Genomic DNA, 12,400 nt, shown 5'->3' with positions numbered 1-12,400 from the left:
ACACGATTAAGGGTGATCTGTCTTTTAATAAATAATAATGTCATAAAACAATAAAAAGGGAAGAAAAATGAACTGTCTGTAAGTTTTCAGTTATTATACTGTAAGTCATCCCGTTACATTATGTACAAGGCAATTAATTATCGGAATTAAATGTTCTTTTTCTCTTACAATTTTTCTTCAAGTTTAATTTAATTAAAGCAAAGTTTCATCTGTCAAAACTATCACATTGTCTTTTCATTAATATGAAAAATGCTTTTGGTTTTGACGAAATGGGAGACTAATTATGCCACGTCAAGGCGACATTAACAGGGTTGTCACATTTGTGATTTGTGACAACTTGATTTTTTTTTACTTTGTCTTCTGTTTGTTGTTTTTTTCTTTTATTTCAAACATGTAAATATATAATAATAAATCACCTGCCATATTTTACACAATCAAAGAGTCCAAAACATTAGGACATTTTGCTTAATAAGTAGTTTAACACTAGGCTAAAAGGATGTGCTTCACGTCTCAGACTGAAAGTTTGGACCTTGTTTTTCACCTTTGGCCAAGACTCCCACAAATTGTATTACATGATAAGGTATAGGTAATGCAACAAGATGAAAGGAAACTAAAACAGTGTCGGATTAGGAACAGGTAAAAAAAAAAAAAAGTGGTTATTAGGGCTGGGTATCGTCACTGATTTTTAGAATCGATTCAATTCCGATTCACAAGGTCCAGAATCGATTCGATCCACGATTCGATTTAATTCGATTCGATTCAATTCACTTCGATTTGAATCTGGGAAATTTTGACAGTCAGAAATATTATAATTCAGATTAGTACATTTACATATTTTTGTATCTATAAAAAGGAAGCTGACACACGCAAGACTTTATCAAAGGTGTGAGCATCACAGCAGATGCCTTTGTGTCAAAGTAGCTGAAGATAAAACACAGAAACACATGAAGGTGATTTTTCCTGGCCTGGGATTTTATAAAAATATTCTGCAGTACATCAAAAACGAAAGAAAACCATTAATCAACATATGAACATTACCTCTGAAGTTACAGCGGTTTTATTAGAGACAGGCTAAGCATTTTGCATTTTGCATAATTTTAAAAAGTTTAAATTTGTTCAGCATTGAACGGCAGACATTAGGTTTTCTTTTCGGAAGTATATAAAACGGAAAGAAAAAAAGTCGGCCGATAGCGCTGTAAACAACGGTAGTCTTGTGCGTAACAAGCAAGCGAATAATGCAGAAAACCGTACAGAGAGAGAGAGGGGGAGAGAGAGAGAGAGAGAGAGAGAGAGAGAGCTGTGCATCGTGGTCGAAGCAAAACAGTAAAAGTCAGAGTGAATACATGACGATGTTTTTGTGAAGCGTAGTTTGGATCTTCTTTTGCTGCTGGTTCGGTCAATATTGTTTGGAGAGACATCAAACTAACAGCTTTAGAATCAGCGCATAAAGCGCGTGAACACAAAGCGCGGACCCGCCGACAGATCAGAATCAGCGAGCTGTCGGCTTTCAGCCCCGACTGTGAGAAAGGTGACATCTAACTGATTCTGATCCGCGGGTTGCGCTTTGTGTTTAAGTCTTTGTGCAGAATCCGTGTTCCTGCTCTCATTTACTGTTTTAGCTGTTTGGTGGTTGTTGAAATTTTGTGAGATTTCACCAGAGATTCTGGCATTTCGGGCAAAATAAATTTATATTAAAAAATCGATTCAGGATTTTAATGAATCGATTTTACGTAATCCAAGCCAGAATCGATTTTAATCGATAAATCGATTATAAAAACCCACCCCTAGTGGTTATGATGGATAAAAGCATTAATCACATTTGTTTAGCCTCAAGGATGCACACACTCACGTCTTCTGATGAGTAACATGTATTTTTGAATAACTTTATTTAGAAAAGCAAAACACTCATTTTAGAAGGTGAAAACTATGCATCAAGTCAGAAGTTCACAGTGCGATTAAAAACTAAAATGATATGTACAGTAGGGAAGCATAAATATGATGACTAAATCCTGAAGCCATGTTTACTTTTAATAGGTTTATTGGTTTCTTACGGTTATTATCTGTTGAGGTGAATTAAACACAAAGAAAGCAGGGAAGCTAGTTAAATTCCTCAGCAGGGGAGTACTGGATGGCACCGAGTAGAGTGGTTACTATTGTCAAAGGTCCCACGTGTCCTTTTTCTTGTGTGTCCATGTTCTCCTTGTGCCTGTGAGTTCTCTGATTGTATTCCTTCCACAGCATACAAAACATGCACATTAGGTTAACTGGTGATTCTAAGTTGACTGCAGGCATGAATGTATGCATTTTTATGTATTTTTCATGCAACAGACTAGCAGCCTGTTGCTGGGACAGGATCCTGGATGGGTTTTCCCTATCCATGTATACATGGATGGCATACTGGAGTATGGTTTTCAGGACGAGCTATAAGTGAGACCTTTGTATCATATATACTGTATAAACTGTATATCGAGATACAGTTTTGAATCAAAAATGAATGCTGTAAAATAAAGATTTATGAAGCTATTCTTTTAAATTTTACAAATTCTATTTGTGGCTATTATGACTTAAATCTGCTTGGATCTAAGGGGTTCTTCCTGCTTGAAAGGTGACTCACAGCTGTGGCAGGTCGCTCCACTGTAGCCACTGTCAGAGCAGTTGCAGTGAAAGACAGTCCAGGACTGACTGCAGGGACCGCCGTGTTCACAAGGACTGGGAGAGCACCTGAAACACACCGAGGGAGAGAAAAGTCGAGAAGATTATGAAATGGCACCTTGCTGGATGTTTGTGTGGGAGACAGCTAAACGTCTCTAAGGTCACAAAGCAAAAAAAAAAAAAAAATGTATACATTGTTATATAAACATACATACTGTGACAGCAGATTTGAAAACATCCATTTGTTTTTTTGGCAGCTTGAACACTAGGAACCAATTTTAACTGCTAAAAACCTTTCAAACGGGACAAAAGCAGTTGATGCCAAAACATACCTTTCATCTGTTATTGTCAAGAGCATCCAACTTTGTTTTGTTTGAAACAGCTGCTGAAGCATCTTTTATGTTTTAGCCGAGTCACTTATCGTACAATGAGCGAGCAGACTCGAGCTATTTATGAACACTTTGACGGGAAAACCGACTGCCAGGATCAACTCTTTGACCTTTTGGAATTACTTAATGGTGCAGATGATACTAAATAATTATGATTGGCCAAAATGCTTTCAAACTCTCAGTATACTCAGTGTACTCTCAAAGCACTTGAAATTGTTTTCACAATGACTCTGTTATATAAAGCTCTTTTGTTAAATGGACAGAAAGCATTTCAAATGTTTACTCTAGCATGTCACTCACTTCATGGTCAAATGTGTGTAGGAGGGTCAGGAAAAAAATGCAGAAAATATTTCACTTCGAATATTTGCAGGAGGTTCTATTTTCCTTCTATTTAACTTATTGTGGGAGGCTGATGAAGTGGGGGGGGGGGGGGGGAAATTAATACAACATCTTTTGTAACATTGCAAAACAATTCAGCTGAAAGCTCATTTAGTAAAAGACTAGGGATGGGTACCGGTATCCGGTGCCATCATGGCACCGGTTCTGACATAAACGGTAGTAACCAGACCGAAAAGCAGCGCACATTTCGGTGCTTTATTTCGGTGCTTTTTTTTCCTGAGCTGTGATACACTTTCTTCTTCCTTACATTTCTATTGGCGGTTGGCAAACAACTGAAAGGTGCATTACCGCCACCAACTGGTATGGAATGATACACTTTAGATTCTAGCCAATCATTTTACGTTTCGAGGATAGTAGGCGGGTCCAGGTACGTACGTTCTTTCAGAGCAGAGCTACAGATTAAAAATGCCCAAGGCAAAGCGGTCAAAAGTCTGGCTGCACTTTACAGCAAAAGATGCAAACTCATCAGCTGCAACAAGTGCTTTAAGCTGATACTGTCAAAGGAGGTCACACTTTAAATCCGATGAACCTAGCCCTGCCAGTGTAGCAGAAATGATGATGGCAGCAGCAGCCGTTCTTCTCTGCGTGAGTAGCTTAATGTTGTTTGTGTGTAATTTACGTTGAGTAGGCTAACCACGTTATTACATTAATGCATGTAAGGTGAACTAGCAAACACCATCATAGCTACATGCGGCTGTCTTCTTGTTTGATGTCAGATACTCCCTTCACCCTGGACAAAAAGGCTAAAATGACCAAGGAAAAAGTGGAAAACAGCTAAACATGAGAGGTTTTTGGACAAAGTTTGTGTTTTTTCCATTGTTTAAGCACTGCTTCCAGCCCAGAGTGATACCATATATGCCCCATAGCTGCAGAAAAGGCTAACATTGTTATCTTTTTACAAAAAAACAGCTGAACATGAGAGGTTTTTGGACCAATTTTGTGTTTTCCATTCTTTAAGCACCGGTTTGAGCACCGTTTAAGCACCGGCACCGTTTCAAAAGTACCGGTTTGGCACCGGTATCGGATAAAACCTAAACGATACCCATCCCTATAAAAGACAAAATATCATTTCTTTGCTTTTCACATACTTTCCTTCTGAGAGAAAGCATGCGCAACCGAGTTTAATATTTCTTTCCATAGGTTACAACTGGTTTTATATGAACTGACAGTTATATAGACCTTTTCTAGTAACATATAACATTCAAAGCACTTTACCCTTCAAGCTATATTCACCAGTTAACACACCCTTGTATGCATCAGTGCAATTTGGGGTTCCGTGTTTTGACTGAGGGTAGTATGCATGCAGGATGGATGAGCCAGGAGTCAACTCTCTGACCTTCCAATTAGAAGAAAACAAGCTCTATCTCTTAAGCCATAACTGCCAAAAATCCTTTAATTCAATCTGCATCCTTAATTTTGCAAAAATAATTCAAGGCTGGGAAAACATTTCCTCCCAAAAAGTCGAAAAGCAGATACTTTTCTTTCAGACAGATTTTTGTGATTTGGTTACTAAACATGTGTTGACAAGACTATAGTAAGTCCAGCGATGCAGACACTATACTGTGGTAAAGAGGTAATCATTAAGACATAGCTGGTCCATACACATTCCTTCCCTTACCTACAGTATGGCCACAACTTTGGGTGGAACAAATAAGCTCACAGTGTCAGGGGTTCATGTAGTCTGATCCTTAGAATCCGAATACATGCTGCATTACATTAAATGGAGACAAATGAGGTGGTTTGAGCATTTAATAGAATCCCTTTTGGATGCATCTTTGATGAAGAGTTTCACAGCTGGCTTGAGAAACACCTTAGTGTTCTTCTGGAGGAAATGTAGGTGATAGCTGGAGAGAGGTGAGTGCTGCCCACAGAAATGACTTTGGACAGAGGGTGATTGTACAAGTGTGTGCATACAAATAATAAAAGAAACCCCAAAATAAATATTGTAACTACATAAAATCTCAATTGTCCCAAGGGATTCAACTCCACCATCTTGAACTGCAGCTGTTAATGTGCATATGTGAGCTCAGCACCATCTGAGGCAGCTTGTGGTTGGAGGGGCCCTCAAGGTTGCAGCAGATCTACAGAGCAGAGCAAGCATTACTGTCGCCAGCTGCAGTTCAAGACAATGAATTTAAGATTTGAAATAGCTGAAAAACACGAAGAACTGCCACAGCAGCATATTTGTCACACTTACATATTTCAGATCATCAAAGAAATTTTAATTTTAGACAACGATAACCCAAGTAAATAAACAATCCTATTTTTAAAGGAATATTTCATTGATTAAAGGAGAAAGTAATTGTCCCTGTTGTGAAATCATGGATTATACTGTATGTGAATAACCACATTTTTTGGAAAGCTGAGTTTAGTTTCACTTAACACACTCAGGCCTGATTATTGGCAGACCTGTTGAATCGATCTGAAGGAGCTATTGGGAAACAAAGTCACTGACATCTATCAGTCTGGAAAGGGTTACAGAGCCATTTCTAAGGTTTTGGGACTCCAGTGAACCAGGATGAGAGCCATTATCCACAATTTAATTTTGGTAGGCCAATCACTCCTGGGAAGGTTTATCACTGTTCCAAGAGTACATCGCCAACTCATCAAGGACGTCACAAAAGACTCTAGAACAACATTCAAGAACCACAGGCTTCACATGTGTCAGTTGAGGTCAGAGTTCACGACTCAGCAAGAAGAAAGAGACTGGGAAAAATGGCATCCACAGGAGAGTTCAGGGAGAAAACCACTGCTGACCAAAAAGGCTTGTGGAGGCTCGTGGCTACTGACTGACGATACAAAAGTTAAACTTTTTGGAAGGTGCGTTTCCCATTACATCAGATGTAAAAGTAGGCTGGGAAAACATTTCAGACAAGGAATATCGTACAGGATTATAGGAGTAAAATATGGTGGTGGCAGTGTAATGGTCTGGGGCTGCTTTGCTGCCTCAGGACCAGAAAGACTTGCTGTAGTAAATGAAACTATGAATTGTGCTGTCTACCAAAACATCCTGAAGGAGAATGTCCGGCCGTTCGTGACCTCAAGCTGAAGCACACTTGGGTTCTGCTGCAGAACAATGATCCAAAACACACCAGCAAGTCCACCTCGGAAGGCTTAAGAAAAACAAAATGAGGACCTAGTCAAAGACCTCACCTGAATCCTATTGAGATGCTGTGGCACGAACTTAAAAAGGCCGTTCACACTCGAAAACCCTCCGATGTGGCTGAATTACAACATTTCTGCAAAGCGCTGTAAAAGACTCATTGCCAGTTATCACAAACACTGGATTGCAGTTCTTGCTGCTAAGGATGGCCCAACCAGTTATTAGGTCAAGGGGGCAGTCACTTTTTCACACAGAACCATCTAGGTTTGGATTTTTTTCCCCCTTAATAACAAGCACCTTCATTTAGAAACTGCATATTGTGTTTACTTGTGTTATCTTTGTCTAATATTTATGTTTCTGATTATCTGAAACATTTAAGTATGATAAATACAAAAAATGATAAATCAAGAAGGTGGAAAACACTTTTTCATGCCACTGTATATGCCCCCATAGGGAAACACCAGATGACAAGGGCCAGACCGAGCTGGTTATTAGCAACTGAACTTTCAAATGAGAGTAAGTTTAAAAATACATATATATGGGTGGCAGTCAATATACCTGTGTGGGTGTGAGAAAGGTGGGTGTGAGAAATGCTAACAAATTTTGTTTAAAAAAAATTAAGTATAAAAACAACAAAATGAAAAAGAAAAAATTAGGTGTTCAGCCTTTAAAAGAAAGATAAATAACCAGGCCTGGTCAGGTCTTTAATGTTTTGCTTTATCGTGCTTTTGCTGTAGCTGCTCCAAAGTTGTGGAATGATCTGCGCTTGCACGTTAGACAGGCCGCTTCTCTTTCTGAGTTTAAAACTCTTCTTAAAACATATTTATTCGCTGAAGCCTTTGTTTAAGGGGTTGACTCAATTTTGTTTTAACATGTTTTATTTTATTTTAGTTATTTAGTTATTTATTTTATGTTATCTTATTTTTATTTTTACTTTGCTTATGCTATTTGCATATGTATAGCACTTTGTGAACTCTGGTTTTATGTTTAAGTGCTTTATAAATAAAGATGGTATGGTATGTGGATTTGCACAATTATAATAATTGCACAAATCATTTCACTCAAAAGGAAAGATTCTCTCAATTGTGTTAGTTTTTTCTTTTTTTTTCTAATAAACACTCAGCTCCACTCTGACTGGGATAATAAATAAAGCAATCACGTGCACAACTTTGGGTAGAACAAATAAGCTCTCAGGGGTCAGGGGTCCATGTATGCAACAATATAGATAGAATGACAGAAATGTTGGAACAAGGGGATTTTTCATATAACTAAAGACATGTAGATGCAGATTGCTGCATGCTGCCATTTTGTCTTGGAAATTTTTGTTAATGAAGTTTATTTTTTTAAGTTTATATGGGATTAAACATGATGATCATGAAGGTGGTGACAGAGATGAAGACTTAGATGAAATGGAAAAAGTACAGGAAGAAAGAAAGCACAATTTAACTTCGACTCTTCCTAACTGAAATATCCCCAGCATCATTTGGCACTCTTCAAAGAACAGAAAAAGAATGCAGACACAAAACATCCACTACTCCCCCACTGCACACACAGGCACAAGCCTGCCCTGCACATATATTATGACATAACAGCCTCTGGCAAACACTTTCTACTGGAGAAATGCACTGTCACAGACAGATAATTGTAGATAGATGACCAACAAAGTTGTCTACAGACTGCAAACAACCTCATATAAAACACTTCCATCCTCTGCATTCATACTTAGCCCTAAGGCATTCAGGGATTGGTTTACTCAGTAAACCAGGGTCCAGAAGCCCACTGCCTCACAGAGCCTCGTGAGCCACATGACCATTTTAACATACCAAAACAAAACTCCACAGAGATTCCCATCTTTTCTCAGACTGTGTTTTTATTGGCGGTCAATAAAAACTTTAAAATGTGTTTCAACCAATTCTTGTTTTTAGTCTGGCCCGAAATATGTTTTGCCAGTACTCAGTAAAATGCCTATTTACTAAAGACAGGGATTATTTTTCACTCAATCCAAGTATTTTCAATTATAATGAGAAAAAGAAGAATTTACTGAAAACCCTTTGTCTTTTGTGGCCTCAGAATCTCATCTCTGCTTTTTGTGGATGATGTGATTCTGTTGGCTTCATCAGTTGGTGACCTCTAGTATGCACTAAAGCAGTTCACAGCTGAGTGTGAAGCGGCAGGTATGAGAGGTATCTCCAAGTATCTCTGAGTCTGAGGCCTTGGTTCTCAGCTAGAAAAGGGTGGAGTGCCCACTCTGGGACAGGGATGAGTTGCCCTCATTGAAGAACGATATTGGGAGCAGGACATTTACAGACAGATTGGGCTGCGTGTCCAGTGATGCCAATGCTGTACTGGTCTGCTGTGGTGAACAGAAAGCTGAGCATAAAAGCAAAGCTGTCATTTTACCAGTCCATCTATGTCCTTACCCTCACCTCACCTGGTCATGACGTCTGTGTAGTGACTGAAAAAATAAGACTGTGGAAACAAGAAATTAGCTTTCTCTAAAGGCCTCTCCCTTAGAGATTGGGTGAGAAGTTCAGTCACACATGAGGGACTTGGAGTAAAGCCACTACTCCTCCACATTCAAACGGAGCCAGCTCAGCTGATTCTGGCACCTGGCTAGAATGCCTCCTGGACGCCTCCTGGGTGAGGTGCTCCAGGCATGTCCCACCGGGAGGAGGCCCCAGGGTAGACCCAGGACACATGGCAGAGATTACTTCTTCAGGCTGGCCTGAGAACGCTTTTGTGTTCTCCCGGATGAGCAGGAGAGGGAGGTTTGGGCTTCTCTGTTCAGGCTGCTGCCCCCATGACCATGTAAGAAAACGATTAATGTATACACAGCAAATCGCTCTAATATACAATATTTTCCACAATATTAAAAATACTTAGAGAAGTTTACAGTATATTGATCATTTCATTGCAGTGCTAACACGCCCTGGTTTCACTATAACTATCATCACTATGATAATGAAACACACAAGTGCCCTGAAGAAGCACACCATATCTCCTTTCTTATGTGTTAAGCTGAAATTAGCTGGCAGCTCTGGTTTAAAAAAGGTCTTCAGTTGATGTTGAGCTCTTTATGGGCTTTCGTTCCTTTGTACTATTAATAAAGCATTTCCTCACACCTTCCTTAAAATAGTATTATTAGCCACAGCAAACAGCTTTGCTGCTGGCAGAGCTGTTTGCTTTTGACACCAAAACGCACACACATACAATAACACATAGAGTATACAGTAATAACCTGCTCTGAAGTATGACCACCACATTAAAGCCGTGTTGCCGAGTCCATTTTCCACCTGACTTTACAGTACGATATATCCCACGAGGCCAAAATTCAATCAGCAGGATTACAGTGAGGGAACATATGGTTGATTATTTTTTCCTGTCTTTATTGGAAAACAGATTTTGTTTATAGTTTTGTTCCAGTGAGCAGTCAGATCTGCGGAAGAACTGTATTCTACTGAATAATAATGATAATAATAATAACAATAATACAGGAACAGCACAACATTTAATTAAAATCATCCAAGCAGACGCTCCTTATCTGGCAAGGGTGTGTGGTTTGTACAATATTTGTGGGTATGCTTTACTTTCAGTTCATTGTATTTGCAGGAGGAGTGTTTGTGCTACTGTGTGTGTGACCGTGTGTGTGTTTGTTCCTGTTCCCTAGAGGCTTTTATAATTGTTGTAATTGCCTCATTAATTGTACTGCTATTTGGTGTGCCAACAAAACAATAAATGAGTGGTTCTGCTTTCCCTCCTTCCCTCCCTCATCTGTGTCTCTCCTCCTCCGAGGCCCCAACTCTGAATCTAAACTGTCACTGATGACATAAAGCACATGCTTGCACGTAATTGTATCATCTTTCCATCAATTATTGAAAATATGTATCATGAGGTGCAAAATAGCTCTCGGTTCAGTTCTTTTCAGTTTAACTCAAAGTTGCATTAGCCTCGTAATAGGTAATAAATATTCTGATTCTGGTAGTTCATCTCAGCGCTGCAGAAATTTATGGCATCTTTTAGCTCATTATTCTTCCTTAATGTTAGTTCATTCTCAGTGTTCTCATCAGCATTGTTTTAATTACAAGCAGCTTAAACTGAATGGAAATTATCTGTTTTTATTGCTCCCACTCATATTGAACTCAAAAGAAAATTTCAACTTAATATCTTAGGAAATCAAAGGATATCTTATTGTGGTGTACCCGCAATAAGATATCCTAGATAGCATGTGAAACTGGTTGACTGGTAATGTTAACATGCAAATTATTTGCTAATTTCAATTTTGGGGCCATTTGCTTGGAGTCAGTGTCAGTGGGAGAAGCTTTCACATCTTCCCTGAGATGATGCAAATGACATGTAGTTCATGTAACTCAACATTTTTACCCGCACTGCATTAATTGCATGGCTCAAGCAAGGATCAAAAAACTAAAAGTGGGAAGAAAGCCAGAAACAACCTATTCTGGACAGAAGAACAATAATGCATTCCATAACTGATGGCGTTAACAGCATGCTAACTTCAAATGTAAAAAGTCACTTATAGGTACACTACTGAATTTTAATCTCTAAACAGTTTTATATGTAATATAGTTCACTAAAAAAACACCTTTAGGAGTGACCTTGATTAAAAAAGAACATTTTCACACGAGGAGTTTCTGTAAAGTAGATATTATCACTGGGCTGTTGTAATTGACTGGTTAGATGGATCTAATAATGGATGTGTACTGGATGTGCTATCAGCAAGCTGTTGGTCATATATTGAATTTGATTGGTCCACTGCCTAAATTAGTTTAAAGCTCAAGAAAAAAACTATATTGGCAAGGAAAAAAAATGTCACAGCACCTATTTTACATCACTGGTTTCCACCGATCATTTCCTCTTAATAACTGTGTGAGTGTGAGTGCTTGCTTGGCATTGCTTGTATGACTCCTGAATGGAGAAATGTCTCCTTCTAAGCAATAAAAAAACAATAAAAGTATTAAAAATATATCTAAAAAAACAGTCTTCCACACCATTGTGTTTCTTATTTGACACAACATGACTGGAAGCCTTTTTTTTTTTAGCTTTCTGTCTACTTAATCTATATAAATATATAATTATAATATAAATATATGATTTTAGCAAGCCCCCTTTTTTAAATAAGAAATTGCTTATTATATTTCTTGACAACAGCTGCAACCCTGCTAAATGCCATCACATTCTTATTATGCTGTATGAGGTAAATGCCTTAAATTGCCTTTTATATATTGCATTACTTGCACTAAATTATTATAACTGTTTGCTTTTTCAGCAGATAACACCTGTTGTCACTAGGATGGCCAAGTGATTTAGGTATCGCACTGTTATGAGTGCTTCTTCTTGTGGCTCTCGGTCTCACGCCTGGTACAGTAAAGGCCATAAACTAAAGTTCCACTTGATAAATGGTCCTGTCACGTTACTGTAATAGAGAGTTCTGCTTGACAAAGCATGTATGAAGTTCAGCGGGGGATTTTTTTCAATTAAATTATAAAGAGATGAAACAAGTGGTCTTACAACCTCTGGCAAAATTACAGAATCACCACATGTGGAAGATGTTCATTTAGATTTTTTACTTTGTAGCAAATAAACGAATGACATAGCTGATCATCTATGTATGTGTGTATGTATGTATGTATGTGTGTGTGTGTGTGTGTGTGTGTGTGTGTGTGTGTGTATGTATATATATATATATATATATATATATATATATATATATATACAGTGGGGCAAAAAAGTATTTAGTCAGCCACCGATTGTGCAAGTTCCCCCACTTAAAATGATGACAGAGGTCAGTAATTTGCACCAGAGGTACACTTCAACTGTGAGAGACAGAATGTGAAAAAAA

General features: G+C 38.4%; 1 protein-coding gene across 2 annotated transcripts in view; it reads right to left on the bottom strand.

The window, feature by feature from the left end:
• Positions 1-12,400, bottom strand: part of LOC146497287 (contactin-associated protein-like 4) — a 129,242-nt gene that overhangs the window by 39,842 nt on the left and 77,000 nt on the right. For both annotated transcript variants that reach the window (XM_085139812.1, XM_085139811.1), the window contains exon 11: positions 2,615-2,721. In XM_085139812.1, the coding sequence (XP_084995938.1) occupies positions 2,615-2,721 (107 nt within the window). The remainder of the gene's footprint in view (positions 1-2,614; positions 2,722-12,400) is intronic.

This window comes from Neolamprologus multifasciatus, chromosome 18 (genome assembly GCF_963576455.1).
Source record: "Neolamprologus multifasciatus chromosome 18, fNeoMul1.2, whole genome shotgun sequence".
NCBI classification, from domain to species: domain Eukaryota; kingdom Metazoa; phylum Chordata; class Actinopteri; order Cichliformes; family Cichlidae; genus Neolamprologus; species Neolamprologus multifasciatus.
This window is presented reverse-complemented; position numbering and strand designations above follow the sequence as displayed.